The 17,115-nt window shown below is 49.4% G+C and overlaps 1 protein-coding gene across 2 annotated transcripts in view; it reads right to left on the bottom strand.

Annotated features, from left to right (window-relative positions):
- The window catches only part of IGF2BP1 (insulin like growth factor 2 mRNA binding protein 1), a 46,553-nt gene extending 30,158 nt beyond the window's left edge, over nt 1-16,395 (bottom strand). For both annotated transcript variants that reach the window (XM_047757785.1, XM_047757786.1), the window contains exons 1-2: nt 16,221-16,395; nt 14,970-15,028 (exon numbers count right to left, since the gene is read on the bottom strand). In XM_047757785.1, coding sequence (XP_047613741.1) covers nt 14,970-15,028; nt 16,221-16,395 — 234 coding nt within the window. The remainder of the gene's footprint in view (nt 1-14,969; nt 15,029-16,220) is intronic.
- Nucleotides 16,396-17,115: the final 720 nt, after the last annotated feature.

The following is a 17,115-nucleotide window of genomic DNA, read 5'->3' as shown; positions in this document are numbered from 1 at the left end:
ACACAGCAGAAGCTTGTAGAGCCCCAATGTCAGCAGCAGGAAAAATGCCCATATTCTGTATGGCTAAGTGCGTGCCAACTGGCTTTTACTGCATGCGGCTCCAATTTGGGCACAGGATTTAACTTGCAGAAGAGCTAACTACACTATAATACGGCTGGATGACTGTCAGAGAGATTTGTTAGCAGGGAAAAAGTGTAGTCACCAAAAATTCTGTCTTGCAAAATTTCATCTCAGTTTGGGATAGGCAGGGGCGCAAAGGTGCGAGGCCGGGTGGGAAGGCGCTACACTAGAGAGCAAGCAAAAGAGGAAGACTTTGCTCAATTCGCTCATCTCGGAAATAAATGGTTTGACTAGGGAGCCCACATTTTTTTTTCCTTGCCCATCTGGGCAGTGCCAGAGGAAGCCAAAACAGAAGCTGAGACAGTGGAGCTCTTTCCAGACAAATTCCAAGTGGGCCTGCGCCAACTGCCACTCGCTCCCCCCACTGTGCTCTCTGCCTAGAATTGTGCTCTTTCACCTGAGGGGCTCCTCCAGCCTGAGCTGGCCTCCTGAGCTCTACAGAGAAGCGGGAGGCGGGAAGAAACCATCAGAATAAACCGAACATGCGGAGACAAATGGGAGAGGTGACCCAGTGTGAGCAGTGCCGCCCTGCTGGTAGAGGCAGCGATGGTGAGGGTGAGATTTTTTTTTTTTTTCTTTTTAGGGCCACACCCGCAGCTTACGGAGGTTCCCAGGCTAGGGGTCAAATCAGATCAGAGCTGTAGCCGCCGGCCTACACCACGGCAACATGGGATCCAAACCACGTCTGATCTACACCACAGCTCACGGCAAGGCCAGATCCTTAACCCACTGAGGGAGGCCAGGGATCCAGAACCCCTTGGAACCCCAAGTCCTCATGGATACTAGTCAGATTCCTTTTGGCCGTGTCTTGACAGGAACTCCAGGGGGTGAGAAATTAACAGGGCTCGCCATCCTTCTGCTGGAGCAGGAGGCGTTTTCAGGCTCTTCCCTGGGGGGTGAAAGAGGTTAATATCCTCTGACAGAGGGAAAGGTGAATGGGGGATAGAAAGACCATTTCCTGCCCCAGCCTCCCCAGAGGTTGGTTTAGCTCTCACCTCCCCCCCACCCCCCACCCCAGTGGAGATGTCGGCATCTCTCCAGAAAGCTTAAGAGCTAAAAAGGTCTGACACTCTGGGGCCCGGAGACCTGGCTGAGGATGGAGCTGACACTCAATGGAAAGCATCATGGGACATGCCTCGAAAATGGAGCAAGGCCCCGAGTCTCTCCTCAGGAGGGAGCTGCAAGCTGGAGAACACAGCTCAAGGCTAGGGCTTTGAGGCAGAGCCCTCAGAAGCAGAGCAAAGGAAAACTAGACCGGCCTCAAGAGAAATCAGTCTTGGGCAACTCGGAATTTGTACTGAGAAAGACTCTAGTAGAGTTAGGGTAATTCTTGGAATGTGTAATTCTCCACCCCTGCGAAAGGATGAGAATGTATGCCAGTATTGATCGAAAAAGAATAATTTACCCAATGCGTGGAAAGGTGCCCTGGCTGAGTCCCTCCAACAGGAGGTTAACAACCTCAAGGAATTTCTGTCTCCCCTCCAAGTGCCAACACAGACCTGTTGGTGGCGGAAAACTTGGGAGAAGCTGGTGTTTCTTTCTAGCGGGTGGTTCTTCGTCAGAACGCTCCTCTGACAGGGATACCCGTCTGCCCTGGCTTGTGCCGGCACCAAATGCCCTCTCTGAAGGCTTCTCCCCAGCCCCAAGATTCCGCCCGGCGTTCTAAGAGCGCCATCCCAGGTGGTTCTCAGCCATCTTTCGCCCGCAACAGGGAGAGCGGCTCTCACAGCCCAGGGGACCCGGGGCGGCGAAACCTGCCTTTCAAGAGGACAGTGGCAAGCAGGCGCGGGCAGGGCAACTGAGAAAGAGAGGTGCCTGGGAAGGGCGGCAGCAGCTGAGGATGGGGGAGGGCTGGCAGCAGCTGGGGGGAGGAGGGGCGCCCTCATGAACGGGCAATTGAGAAGGGCCGAGCAGCTGAGCGGCCGGGCTGGCGTCGCCGGTCCTGTGCCCCACGTGGGCCGGCCCCTTCCCCCAGCCCCTCACCTCGCCCAGGGAAAGCCGAGCGCTCACCCTCCCACCCCAGCCGCTGGGTGGGCCGAGTTGGCAGAGCATAAGGAGCGGGACAGAGGATGCACCGGGGCCCCCCCTCTTCTGCTGCGGGGCCGGCGGTCTAGAACGTTCTGCCGCCAGAACCAGAACCCCTCAGCATCCCGTCTCGCCCCAGCCGGTCCCACCCGGCCCGGGGGGGCCCTTAGGCTCCGCGCGCGCGGGGCCCGAAGGGGGAGGGGACACGCGCCGGGGGCTGCTGGGTGGGGGTGGGGGACCGGGACTTTGCCCTTTGTCTCTCTCTCTCTCTCTCCAGAGCCACCGGCCGAAACCCGACCCCATCAGCGAGCCAGGCAGCCAGCGAGGGGCAGGCTCCCCCTCCGGGGTCCTTTAGTAAATCCAGACCCGACCTCCCTGTGGTCAGGGCTGTGACTGAGGTGGTCCTGTGGGGGAGGGGGCTTCCCGCCTGCAAAACAGGCCTGCAAGCATTTAAGTGGGAACCGGCTGGGGGTAGGGGCCGGGAGGGGGCTGGAAGTGGGGCCGCAGAAGCTGGAGGGGAGAAAATGGCCCGGGAGGCGGCATTCCTTCGAGACCTCGGCTGGGCTGTGGGAGGAGGCAGGACCCGGGCCGGGAGGCCTCCCACTGAGAAGGCAGGAACTGAGGCCTGGGAGTGGGGTGGGCTGGGGGGGGGGGGGCGTCGAACCAAGGGGCCTTCTGGGCCTGGAGAAAAAAGACCCTCCTCCCAGGGCTTTCTGGGAACGGTTGCAGAAAATTTATAATCGAAGAATCACACCTCCATGCAGCGTAGGGCATTTGTGTGTGGGGGGGGGGGTGCCAAGGACTTTCTTTGTCTGCCCTCTTGAGGTGTCATCAGTTAATGATAATCTGATTAATAACTCCTGTTTACTCAGTACTTTAGGGTGTACAGTCCACACTCTACTATGAACCTAGAGCACAAGAGGTTCATTTGATCCCCTAAACCACAGAAGACTGAGAATATTTTTATTTCCATTCTGCAGTTCAAAAAGGGGCTCAGAGAGGTTAAGTGCCTAGTCCCAGGTTGACACTCGCTAGCAAGTGTCACTACACCATGAAACCTGCTCCTGCTTCTCAGGAAAAGGTAATTGTGTTCTTGCTCCTCAAAAACACATATGAGTTCTGAATTATGATTCTGTAGGCTTGTAACAAAGGTCAACTCTTTGTCCTTTCCTGCTAGGAGAAGGGGGGATGGCAGGGGAAGCCATTAGATCCCTCCCCTTTCCCCTAACCTCCCATTTTCCCCAGGTTTGAACCCAAACTAAAGGAAGGGGGGGGTGGAATCAGCAGAAGACTCCAGCCCTGGTACCTACAAGAATGCCAAAGGATGAAGCTCTTAGAACTCAAAATACCTACCTGCTTATTTTATGGGGTCCATGGAAATGGGGAGGTTTCGGGGTGAGGAGATGTGGCCCAGGAAGACCCCAGACCCCACAGTGTACACACATCTGGGGGAAGAGTAAGCTGAGACTGACACCTGAGTCCTAAACCACTCAAGTCCTTCTGCACTTGGTTCAGCTCCCTCTGAGTGTTTTTCATTAAGAGGAGAATTCACATTTCCCACCATGGCTGCCCAGCAAGGGAAGAATGTTCTTAGTTTTCTTCAATCACTCAAGATCGCCTGAAAATACCAAAGGTGAGAGGAAAATACAATGCGAAGCAGCTATGAAACACCTACGGAGGAAAGAGCCTCAGAGCAGGGAGAAATGAATGTTGGATGTGTTTTTATTTGCTAACCTTATGCTCTTCTCCCCCAAACACTCAATTTCCCTTGAGAGTTAGGGGATCAGTTGTTTCTACCCTTTCAGAGAGCCCAGCCTTGAAGGTAGTAGGAAAGCCTAGGTTTGAACCCCAGCACTACCACTTGCTCAAGATAGGACCTTGGCTAAGTTACTGTAACAACCTCGAGCTCAGCTACTTCTGTAGAAGGAAGACTAATGCCTACAGGGTTTTTAGGACTCAATGAAAGAAACACTGCCGAGCTTGGAGGAGATACTCAATTAATGCTCCCTGTAATTGCAGAAGGAGCTCATCTTTTGACCCATACAGAGCTCTGGAGCAAAGATGCGCCTCAGCAAGCAAAGAGACAGGGACATCTGCCATACCTTTCTTGAGGCCTCTCTCTGCTAGGATGCCACCCCTCTCTTCCAGAAGAGTTGTGTTCCCACAAACATCTCCCTGCCTGTCCACATTACTCTCCTGAATCCACTCCTATTGTTTTCCACTTATCCTCCAGAAAGACAGCTTCGCTCACGCAAAGCCTCCCTCCTCTGTTCCTTCCCGATCTTGGGTGCCTCTCAGTCTCCAGCCTCTGCTGCCCCAAAGCTTTTCCGGGCTCCAGTCTCTTGGCCTCCAGACTCTTGGCCTCTGCTGTCCCAAAGCTTTTCCGGGCTCTAAAGTGACAAAGCTAGAGGGCAGGAACTTTATCTTGCACCTCTTCTGTGCAGCTCCCTCTCCCTGTCTCCCTTCTCTGCCCTGAAAGACTCAATAATGCTAAATAAAACCCAGTCAGTCAAATGTTTAATTCAGGAGAAGGATCAGGCAAAGACTCCATCCCATAGGATGAGGAGGTAACCACTATTTAAGGAAAAGCAAAACTGGCAATGCTTTAAATATGGCCAGAGGGAGGCAGGAAGGGGGTGTTACTGTTTACTAGGTACAGTTTCAGTCTCGCAAGATGAAAAGAGTCCAAGAGGAGTTCCCGTCGTGGCTCAGCGGTAACAAACCCAGCTAGTATCCATGAGGACACCGGTTTGCTCCCTGGCCTTGTTCAGGGGGTTAAGGATCCATCTTTGCCATGAGCTGTGGTGTAGGTTGCAGACGCAGCTCTGATTTGACCCTTCACCTGGAAACCCCCATATGCTGAGGGTGCAGCCCTAAAAGGCAAAGGGAAAAAAAAAAAAAAAGAGTGTAGGAGATGAATGGAGAGAATGGTTGCACACCAACGTGAATATTCTTAATATAACTGAACTGTACAGTTAAAATGGTAAGTTTTGGGAGTTCCCTGGTGGCTCAGCATGTTAAAGACAACAGTATCGCCACTACTGTGGCTCAGGTTCGATCCCTGGCCTAGGAATTTCGACATGCTGAGAGTGTGGCCAAAAAAAAAAAGGTACATTTTATAAATTATTTTAATTATTTCATGCTATTTTTATTTTTTAATATAAAAATTAGATTTCAATTTTAAAATAAAAATTTTTAAATATTTTTTTAAAATACTAAGGATTGGGGGGAATCTAAAAGCTCCTAGTAAAAATGAACTGATAAATTTTATTTCCTTGCTATCTCCACTCTAAGACCAAAATCTTTCACTTGTTCTTCACTGTATTTTTAGTACTTGGCTGAAGGCAGGTCAATAGTAGACTCCGAATAGATAAAAATAAGGGGGGTTCATGCAAGAATAGAATGCAAGATTAGAGGGGCCAAGCTTTGCAGCAATATGCAAGCTTGTTTATACCATGTTAAATATTTTCTCACAGAATTCAGCTGTGAATAGGTATTTTTAAACTTTTTAAAAATTCTTTTGCTTTTTAGGGCCACACCGGTGGCATATGGAAGCTCCCAGGCTAGGGACTGAACTGGAGCTGCAGCTGCCGGCCTACACCACAGCCACAGCAACACCAGATCCTTAACCCACTGAGCGAGGCCAGGGATGGACCCCACATCCTCAGGATACTAGTCGGGTGTGTTACCCACTGAACCACAACGGGAACGCCCCTAAAATATGTTTTTTAAAATCACACCTCCTCCACCCCCTTCAAAACGCCTAGTGACTGAGCGACAAGACCTCCACACATGCAGGCTGAAGGGGTCACCGTGTGAGGTTCTGAAAAGGAGCACAAAAGAAGCTTAGGCCAAGACAGGCATCGCTCCTCTTCTAGTTCTGTGTAAAGGACACTACTCATCCAGGGTGGTCGGGGGCAAGGGCAGGAAAGTGAAAGAGGGATCATCTCAGAGGTCTGTGAGGCTGGAAGGTCTGTGAAGATCATTTTATCCCCCTTCTTGTCCCCCACCGCTTATTCTGGACAGACAGCATGCCACTTCCTTCTAAAACAGTCTGCAGAAGCAGCGTTGAATCAAATGGTAATAAACATTGGGAGGGAAACCCTCTAGATAAAATAACTTCAGTCAGCTAGATTTTTCCCTTCTTCCCCATTAAATTACTCTTCTGAACTCTGCAGCCTCCCCAGCCAACATCCTATTTCATTGAGCCCTTGCTCAGAACATACTGGCTGCAGCCACCAACAGCCACGTCTGTAGGATCATCTTTGCCCTTTAATTTAGGGTTCGGTCTCCAAACCCTGCCAAGGCAACTGCTCTCTATTACAGTTGGACTTCTCCTCCCGAGCAACTTAGAGACCTGGAGGAGGAAGTGGCATAAACATGTCTAACTCTGAATAGATATCCTCACCAAGTTTACTCCACCCAGCAGCCCCCACTTCAGTTCCTGTCTCCTCTCATTTTCTCCTCCTCAGAGTACCTAATAGAAAGTTGACAAGCCCCAAGCAATCCCAAATGCCACTCCAGAAAAGCGGCAACACACATCATCCTGCATAAACTAATTGTAGAACCCTTCACTGTAACTGATTAAAGTCACAAGCCAGTTAAGTGGCCAAAAACCACATCCGGACTGAAGCCCTTCCCCTCCCGACCCCAAGAGAAGGTTCAATCCTCATTCCCTGAACTGAGATGTGCCAAGGGGCTATAGGTCTGTGGGTGCGTGTCTGCACCCTTTGAGTAGAGAGGGCTGAAGAAAGGGAGTGGACACAAGGCTGGGTTCGGAGCACACCTTTGGGGAGGGACTGTTTGCAGACGAGGGCGAGAAACTGAGACCACAATGGTTTTGTCATGCAAGAGGGCACAGAGGGACAGCCACATATGCAGTCACTTTCCTCCGCATCCACGGGTCCCCCAACTCCTGAATGCCTGCTTTTGCTTCAAGACAAACATGCCTCTCTCCTACCAAGTCAGGGAAGCTGCTGTTCCTTCCTTCCTCAGACTTCTAAGAGGCTCCATCAGCCTGAATTCTTACAACACCTACCTCACCTGCGGAAGGAGGGCAGTTCCCCTCTCACCAATGTCCTTACCTACCCTACATGCACCTTTGACAGTGGCACCGAGCTGTGAAATTTCAGCTAGGAACCTGGCCCAGGTTGAGGGCATCAGCAAGGGGCTAGATGGCCCATTCCGCAAGACGATGGTTAAGAGACAGAGTGGTGGGGTCCACATCTAGGGGTCTTCGGGAAGAGCCTGATGAGCCTCAACTCGCTCTCCCACAAGGCGGCCCTTCCTCTCCATATACAGGTTATCAAAAGCATCCCTCATACAAATCCCCTTCAACATGCCTATCCATCAATACTCCACCTGAAATACACAGAAGGATACGTGAATAGCCTACCTATTGCCTTAGATAGATATACGGCCAAGCTGCTACACACAGTCCAAAGACAGGAGGCACAGGTCCGTATCTAAAACAAATAATAATAGTAACGTGGAGTAGCACCGGTCTACAGTAAAGGCAGCTGCGGCTTAAGGAGGTGAAGTAACTTGTCCAGTTTCCCAGTCACTGCACGGAGCTCTGCTGGAGGGACCTTTCCTCCACACTCCTGTAGGACGGAGTGAGGGACCTCAGGTAGGTCATGAGACTCTGACCTAATAGAGCTTCCTCCCTCCCTCCTGGAGCCTCAAGAATTCTGAAAATGACTCCTGTCCTCCCTGCACCTACGCCAAAGAACCCAGACTCCGCAATCTTTACACAAAGCAACTTTTTAAATTTCTAAATTCTCTGATTTCTCCTCTTAACGATTCTAACTATACCCAATCAACGAAATTAAACTATGCAACCCAACTTGACTCAGACTTAACATTTTCCATTTCAAACATTTCCATGGCCAAAACATCGACATGAAGGACGAGTTTTTTAACTGAAAACTCACTCGAATCAAAATTGAAGCCTTCCTGAACTCACTTTCCTAAAGAAATGTTGAACGAATTGTCTAGAATCCACAAAACAGATATGCCGCAAAATGAAAGAGAAAACGAAGAGAACGCTTGCACTTCTCCTGTCTTCTCTATGACAGATTTTCTGCACAACCCTCCTCCTAAACTACGAACAAAATAGCCACCCTTCCCGACGGGTCACTTGTGAGCCTTGAGCCTCCAAAATGCCATCGCCTGCCGAATAATCAGACTTGTCCTCAGGAGTCTTGAAAATATCTAGACAATCTAGTCAAACAAAAATCTTTTTGCTCACCCAGCTGTTTGCTCTGTATTTCATACAAAAGCAGTTTACTGACGATTCACTACGCTCTCTGCCCTGTGCCACAAGACCAGAGCATCAAACCCAGAAAGCCTGGACTTCTGCACTGGGACTGCATCGCTGGTCACTGGTGCTGTTTGTTCTGTACACAGTTACATTTCAGTGTTTGAAAATCACGTTTTCTCCAACTACATTAAAATGACGGGGTCCAGTCCTATTTTTCTCCTCTGATTTACCCATAATCAACACACATTTTATTTCAGCAGTTTTGAGTTTAGGGTGAAAGCTTGTTCAAGCCTGTTGTTCCTTCATTCCACTATTTATTGCAAACTTTTTTTTTTTCTTTTTAGGTCTGTACCCGAGGCATATGGAGGTTCCCAGGCTAGGGGATGAATCAGAGCTGCAGCTGCCAGCCTACGCCACAGCCACAGAAACTTGGGATCCCAGCAGCACCTATGACCTACACTATAGCTCACGGCAACACCGGATCCTTAACCCACGGAGCTAGGCCAGGGATCAAACCCACATCCTCACGGATACTAGTCAGGTTCATTAACCGCTAAGCCACGAGGGGAACTCCTATCACAAACTATTTATTGCAAGCCTACTGGCTGCGAAGGAGAAGCAGGTCTTACTAAACTGGCTCAGCTTGTTCAATACTAGGATGACCCCCCCACCCCTGTACCCACTTTGTACAAAACCCAAGTTCTTCTACTAGAATGCAGTTAATAAACTGGGGGCTGGACATCTCCTTGCTGGCAACGCGCCCTTGAAATGGTTTGTGTTATCACAGGTGCTCTTCTGGATGACCATTTTCTAGCCAAATCAAACTTTTAGTAATAACCAAATAAGCACGCACTTTGAGGCCACTTCGAGTTTTTTTTTAAGAAGAGACTTTCTATTTGTTTTGACAGGCATTTAGAAAGGTGCGCACTGGGCACAGGAGGAAATGGTATGCAAATCTGACATAAAGGTGGCTTCGAACACAGGCTGAGACTCTGAGACAGCTCTTCAAAGCCTTGCCATGTGACCAACTGGAAGACCTGCTATCAATCTTTTTCAAGGTGAATTAAAGCCCATCACAGAACCTCTGGTTACTACTACTCCCTTTGTTATGTTTCAGGATGTGGGGACACACAGTCCACCTTCTAAAGATTATAGATTACAAGGCTGCTTAACTCTCCCAAGGTTCTACTGCCCCCTGGCCAAGGGGCCTGAGCACCTCCATTTTCTCTCCACCTCTCTCATCCTCTCACTTTCCCCTGACCCACCCCAATTCCTGGCTCCTCTGCCTCTTCACTCCACATTTACCCACCAGGCTTTAGCTTTTGCCTTCCAATGTAAAGGGCTGAAGACAGCGCCGGCGCTAGAGAGGTCTGCACCCAAGGCCTGGGACCTCTCCCCAGTGCGGAAGGCCGGGGACGCCACGGCGAGGGTTGGGGATCTGGGGGCTCCCAGGATGAAGACGAGGCTGCTGGCCAGCGCTCCGCAGCCCGGCTTCTCGGGGACCCTGGGAAAGGAAGCCCTCCTCGGAGACCCAGGCCTGCAGTTCCCGGGCAGGGGCTGGTTCAAAGGCAGGCGGGGGGCCCCTGCGCGGAGCGGGCAGAGCCTGCGAGGCCCGGGTTGGGCTGGGGCTGCGGCGGGCGGGAAGGGTTAGGGCAGCGGGGCCGGCGCGGGCTCTCCAGGAAGCGCCTCCAGCGCCGCCGCGACTTTCTTTGCTTTTTGAAAAAGCCAAGGGAAGGCAGACAACTCGAAAGCAACGATCGCCTCGCCCTGAGCTCAATCCACCACCCCGTCTTCTAAACCCGGTGTCTGCGTCCCTCTCTCCCGTGGGTCGCTGTGCGCCTTCAGCCGCTCCTCTTTAAAAGGGAAGCGGGCAATCCACCCCAACCCCCATCGCTCTCTCTCTCTCTTTTTTTCCCCGTCTGGAATTTCCAACCCAGGACTAACTCGTCTGATTTTTCCAGTCTCCCCTGCTGCTTTTTTCCTCCCCTTTTCTCTCCCTAACCACTCCCATCCCAAAATCTAAGCTGCACTTTCTGGAAGGCATTAGCCACATTTTGAGAATCTTTTAAGAGGATGGGGAGCGAACAAGACTGAATTTAAATTCTAACAGCTGGCAAAATGTCTGTTCTTCAAAAGCCTTTTATTCTAATGACAACATCACCACCACCCACACCCTCCCCCCCCACCCCCCTCCACACCACACACACACACACACACACACACACACACACACACACGAAAATCAACACAGGTATAACATCTCTCTTCAACACAAAATTCCTTAAACTTCTACAAACAGCACTTACTGGTCTCCCTCTTTTCACTTAAACTAACCCAGATCTGGAACAATTTTGTAATGTTTTAAAATTCTCTACTCTCTAGCCTATCTCAATGGTAGGTATCTTGTCAACTGGCTGTTACACATTAAAGCACAGAATAAATAAACTCAAAAATAAGCCTTAAAAGTACCCAACACATAAAATATGATTCAAAAAACATATATTAAGGTAATTTTAAAAGATCAGAAGCTCTGAACCTTTGAATCAAGATTGTTCCAATGGCTAATGTCATGTATTTTGTCTCTAAAACATAATTATAAGAAAGAATGTTTTGCTCTTGTTCCAGCAAAATCTGTGCCATTAAAACTTTACATTTGGAATAGTAACTACACTTTGAATAAATTAATGATGGGAATTACAATTCTTTTCCCTCTTTACTCAAACATCTGGGAAACCCCTGAGGTAAAATTTCATCTTTCTACTTTAGGTCAGAAAGTAAATGGTTCTGGAACCTACAACTCTTCCAAAGGATGGTCAAATACCACTGTTCTTAGCAAAGTCATCTTGAAATACTGAGTACTTCTTCAGCAGTGAAGAAAACTTAATTTATGAATTTGTAAATTTACTTCCTAGGAGAAAATTAAAATGGAGAAAGTGAATTGATTTCCGCTTTTCCTCCAAACAGTGCAGAAACATGAAGAATGAACTGGGCTTCTTCGACTTATTAAAGCTCAAAAAAATGTAATAGCAATAAGAAAACCCTTTTGCCAAAGTGTCATAAACTGTTTCTACTTTAAACTTATTTGTTGAATACCTAGTGAGATGTATCTTTCAACTATAACTACTAAAGCTAAAGTGCCTGAAAATCCTCCCACTCCAGCACTTTTTCTCTTTTGTTGTTGTGTTTAAAAGACATTCCCCCTTGTTTCTTAACCCCCTTATAATTCACTTTCAGCCCCTGAAAACAATCTTCCTTAAAGGCAAACCCATTGCTGAAGGTAAAGTTTTTTGTCTGTTTTGAAAACATCTATTGATCCAATTATTTCTTCAGTCTTTGCAAATCACTTAAATATTTTTGCCATTTACAAGACATCCCATCACAGAGATTTTTAAAGCAACTAACTTTAGAAAATTAAACCATAAAATCAGAATAAAGTTTGAACACTCTCTCTTCTGAAAGTTCTCACACTTATTGCAGGCTAGGAGACCAATTTCTGTGTGCTTTTTGATAGTTAGAAATTTAAGAGAAAGTGTTAGCCCACCTCATTTTGAGTCAGAGAAAACAGGCCTGCCTAAGGAAATCAAAGTCTTTAACACATTTCACCTAGAGAAATGCAATAATCTCTTCATTTTCTTCCTTAAAAGCAACACCTTTATTGTGATGACACCAGTTGACAGGAGGTATGCTATCTTTAGGCCACATTCCTCTAGAAAAAGGCACTCACAGTGGCAAGTGAAACAAAAGGTTAATTCCCTTTTAAGGAATTTTAAGGAATTTAAAGTATTTTCTCCCCAAATACCTAAATCTCACTAAGACGGTACCCCTTTACCTTAACTACTCGGGTCTCAAAATTAAAAAACAACAACACACAAACCCTTTCCACAACTGTTTTTAAAGTTGCTTTTGGTCTTCCTTTGTCTTACTATTTAACAGTGAATATATACAAATTTTCAACAGTAAGCCGAAACTCTTGACCAAAATTCCAACACTGGCTAAGAGGGGATTTGGGAAAGTGATCTCCGAGAAATTTCATATCACTCACTTAAAAAATTAAAATTAATGTTTTCAGTTTAAATATATAGTGCTCAGTCTCGAGTTGTTAAAAAGGAACAAATTATATTTATCAGATAGATATAAAGTTAAAGCAAAACACTAATACTTCAAAATCAGAGCTGCTCAGAGGCAATTGATAAAATATTATCTTTTGTTTGTTTGATATCCATCCTCTAAAAAAGCAAGCAAACAAACACAAAAACCCAGGAACATTCAGATCGCTCAGTTATTATGAATCCCTTAGAAATGTTTAAAGTCACAATTCATTTGGAACTGAGTACATCAAGAAGAGTTAGTTCTGTTTAAAACAGTGGAAACAATACATACACACACACACATATATCTATACACACGCACACACACAAATATATATGCACCATTGTTCATTTTGCTTAAAATACATTAGTCATAGTTAATTAACTAGTTCCTGTTCTAAACATCCATGAGACTGAAAAAGCCAGGAACAAACCAACTGAAGAAACACTTTTCAGACAGGCTAAAAACACATACACAACATGCTTCCTCAGAGAACACCAAATGATAGAGCCAACTGACTTCACGAAAACAAACTTTCTTTTTTTTAAATTCTAAAACTGCAAAAATTGATTCATTCTAGAAAAATGACGTGCCTTACCACCACCCAGAGAAAAAAATAAAACACAACTGACTCAATGTTTGTGCTCCAAAATCATTTCAGGAAGGGGACGAATACACAAAAGATTGAATATGGGGATAGAAGGGAAGATTGTGTACCCACGCCTCACAAACCCCACTCCTTCCCAGCTCAAAGAAGCCCTCAGCAAAACATTTTGGAGGGAAAAAGAAGGAGCCTACAAATGGCTTTAAAGCAAGCAGATGGCTTAAGGAAAAGGATCTATAAATACAGAGCATCATGAAATTTAAAATATAAATGTTTTGGGTGCCATTTTGTCACACTTTGCTACTTTCTTGCTTTTTTACTTCATTCCCTTTAAAGTTTAAACCATCCTTTAAAGCAAAAGAAAAAAAAATCCACATATTTCAGAATTCCAGTTATTCTGGTTATTCCCATCAACATGTTTCAGATACTCAGCTTTCAGTTCAAATATCCACAATTTATCTCAATAAATCTACTGTTGTCAGTATACATATTTCTTATTCCCATCTCCAGGAAATGCTTCCAAATAAATAAGAACGTTTTTTTCTTTCTCCTGATTTTATTGCCTCTTTACTCCTAACTCTAATTGCCTTTCCAATAACAGAGTATTTCAAGCACTTGAGGTTAAATCACAAGCTCTATAAACATAGGTTACAAGCCCTATTGATCATCTATAGATACAATAGTTCCAAGTTACTTAAATATCTCAAGCTAAACCACTGAACAGATTTTTCTCTCACAGTAAACTTTCTAGACCCCTGCCGTCAAAAAAAGCATAGCCACCCTCCTCCACCTTCCACCCAGAAAAGATGAGGACTATTCTGAAATGCAGCAAGTTTCCAGTTGAAATGAACGGAGAAAGGAAGGAGAGGTTAAAAGATTATTTACTGGGGGCTGCAACAGGAGAGAAAAAACTCTGCACTGTCAACATGTTTAAAGTCAGGTTTGAGAAAGCAGACTCTGCCCTTACACTTCCCAGCCAGAGTTCAATGAAAGATCTGAACCATGAATCAGCTTTGGGGATAACATGATAGAGGTACCCCACTTTGCTAAAGTGAGGATAGGAAGAGGAAAGTATTGGAACAGTCTCTGTCTGTCTGTCTCCCTTACACACACACACACACACACACACACACACACACACACACACCCACACCCATTCATCCAGGGAGTTCTAGACCCTCCAAAGAGCCCCAGCTCACAGCCTGAACACAAAGCTCTCACCCCAGATGGTCCCCTTGTAACAATGGACTGAAGGAGTGGGGGTGGGGGGCTCGGAAAGGATAGTACAGCCAAAGCATATTTGCAAAATCCAATTGGGAGGGGAGGACGTGATGGGAGGGACTCGAGGTGGAGGGCTGTTAAAGAAAATAATAATGTCCTTGCCTGTTGCAGAAATAAAGCACAAGCACAGAATTCTTTGGGGCAGGAACTCACTCCACTTCCCCTAGAGAGTCAAAGGGGACACCCCCCAACCCTCTTAAAAATGATGGTGCCGGAAGGGTGGAAAAACCAGGCCCGCTAGAAAGTTGCTGAAAATGTCTGAGTCTAAGATTTTTAGGTTCCCCACAAACATGGCCCCCCAACACCCTGAACAAACTCCACAAGGCTTCTCCCCTATTTTTGCTCCCTTTTACTTTTCCGAGTAACACCCCCTAGCCCACCCCAGCCCCAGCTTATTTTTTTACAAGCTGTAAACCACCCATAACAAGATCTTAGCCAGTCTTCCCTCCCTGCCCCCAACATCCGGAGTTGGGGGTGGGAAGGCCAGTAATGGGTTTCTTCCACAGGAGACACCAAGGACCCCTGAACACTGCCTCTCTGCGCCCCCAGGCTGACCCCCCCCCCCCCCGAGAAGAGCTCTTTCCTACCTTTGTTTTTGGGAACGGAGTGTTCAATCTCTAGGCGTTTTCCTTGCAGTTCCACTTTCCCTAAAGATGAAATTGAAAAAGACAACATGAGAGCTTGCACAGGGGCTGGGAGGGGGGGGAGCGGGAAAGGAAGGAGAAAGACATTTGGGTAATTCAGGAGTTCCTGGGATTTGAGATCGTCCTAGGAATCCTGGTAGTGGGTTCCGCAGCCGGATGCGAGAAGGTCGCTCGGGGAATGGTGGACTCTATAAATCCATGATCGTTTTCTGAATTTTTGTTTTGTTCTCTCACTGGGGCTGGTGGAGTAGTGGACGGCACCGGGAGCCGGATTTGGTAGAGGTGCGAAGGCGTCCGTGTGGGCCGGCGGCCTCTTCAGCTCCCAGATGTGGGGAGAAGGAGCCGAGAGAGAAAGGGCTCCCCGTTTCTACCAAAGTCTATGGCGAGGGGTGGGGTGGGGGTGCAGAAAGAAACTTTATTTCTCTGTCCAGCCCGGGAGAAAGGCTTCGGGCGGCGGGGCGGTCACCTGTCGGGGCCGGCCGGGAGGCGAGGCCGGGGGGAGCGGAGCGGGGCCCCGCGGGGAGGGTCCCCGGCGGCCGCGGCGCGCGCCTCTCGGCCCGGCCTGGGCGTCTCGGGAAGCAGCATGGCGACCCGCCGCCGCCGCCGCCGCCGCCGCGCCACCCCGCTCACGCCCCACTTTCAAATCAAAATGGCTCAAGCCCCGGGCCCTAGGCGGGAGGCGGGACCCCCGCTCCTCTCGGGTCGGGCCCGAAGGCTACAGTCCCCACGGAAGCCGGGAGACCCGGAGCAGAGCGGGGACCCCCTTCCCCGCCTGGAAAGGCCTAGGGCGGAGGAAGGGGAAGGGGTGCTCACGCGGTGGCGGGGGCGGGGGTGTCCAGCCTTGGACACCTAGGGGCCGGCCTAGAAGGACGCCCAGACGGAGTTCGCTTAGGTGGCGCCCCCCCTCCTGCCAACGGGGGGCTCCCGCCCCGTCGGTGGGGGGGTGAGGGGATCACCGCCCCAAAGCCTCCAGCTCCTCACCTCGGGCTGGAGGAAGGGGCGAGGAAAGCCGAATATTTCCTCGCTAGGAGCCAGCGAGGGGACGGAGGGGGCGTCGGAGGAGGTGGGTGGGGGTCGGTACCGAGGCCAAGCCCCGCAGGCCGGGGACAGAGAGGAGTTGGCGGGCAAGGAAAGAGGAGAAGCAGGTCTCCGTTGTCCTGGGATTTCGCGGTGCTTTTTCCGGGTGCACTCTTACCGGAGAAAGTTTCGATGGCCTTCATCGCCCAGTGCTCGTCGGGGCAGTCCACGAAGGCATAGCCGGATTTGACCAAGAACTGGCCGCTGTAGGAGATCTTGTGCTCCGCAAACACTTTCTCCAAGTCCGCGGGGGTCACGCTCTCGTTGAGGTTGCCAATGTACAGCTTGTTCATGGTGGCGGTCTCGGGCAGGACGCGGTCCCGGGCAAGGCCGAGCGGGCGGGCGCGGGCGGCGAGCCTCCTAGGCCGAGGCAGGAGGCGGCGGCAGCAGACGCAAACTTTCTTTGCACCCCACCCCTGAAGTTGTCCGGAGCCGGGGCGGGGAGGGCGGCCGGAGGGCGCGCAGAGGTCGCGGGAGAGTTCGGGGAGGCCCGGGAGAAGTGCCCGCGGCGCGCTGGGAGGCGGACGACGCGGCGCAGCTCGTTCCCTTCTGTCCGAAACCCCTCCGAGCGGGCTGGTGTGTCACGTTTCTCCGCGGCCGCCCTGGCGCCGCCTCTAAATAAAATCGACTTGAAAAAAAATGGAGCGGAAAAAAAAAAAAAAAAAAAGACGAAGCCACGTGGTGAAAGCCCCCACCCACCCTGCAGGGGGAAGACCCCCCGACGCCTCAGGGCCCTTCGGCCCTCCAACCCGGCCCAGCCCAGCAAACTCCCCCCGGGGGTTAGGGGGCTCTCAGCTCACCCCCGGGGTAAACTGGGTGGGTGGGGGCTGCTACCCCCAAGCTCTACTTGCCCCCTCCCCCTTGCAAGAATCTGGCCCCTAGGGAGGAGCCCCGCCCCCACCCATCCCCCAACCCCGGCTCTAGCTGGGGGAGGGTGGTCCAGCCTAGAATCTCCCACCTCTTAATGAGTAAAAATGTACGGTTATTTTTTTATTCGAGTGGTCGGGAATGGG

The sequence above is a fragment of the Phacochoerus africanus genome, chromosome 14 (genome assembly GCF_016906955.1).
Source record: "Phacochoerus africanus isolate WHEZ1 chromosome 14, ROS_Pafr_v1, whole genome shotgun sequence".
NCBI classification, from domain to species: domain Eukaryota; kingdom Metazoa; phylum Chordata; class Mammalia; order Artiodactyla; family Suidae; genus Phacochoerus; species Phacochoerus africanus.
The sequence above is the reverse complement of the archived record's forward strand: the minus strand, read 5'-3'. Positions and strand labels throughout refer to the sequence as shown.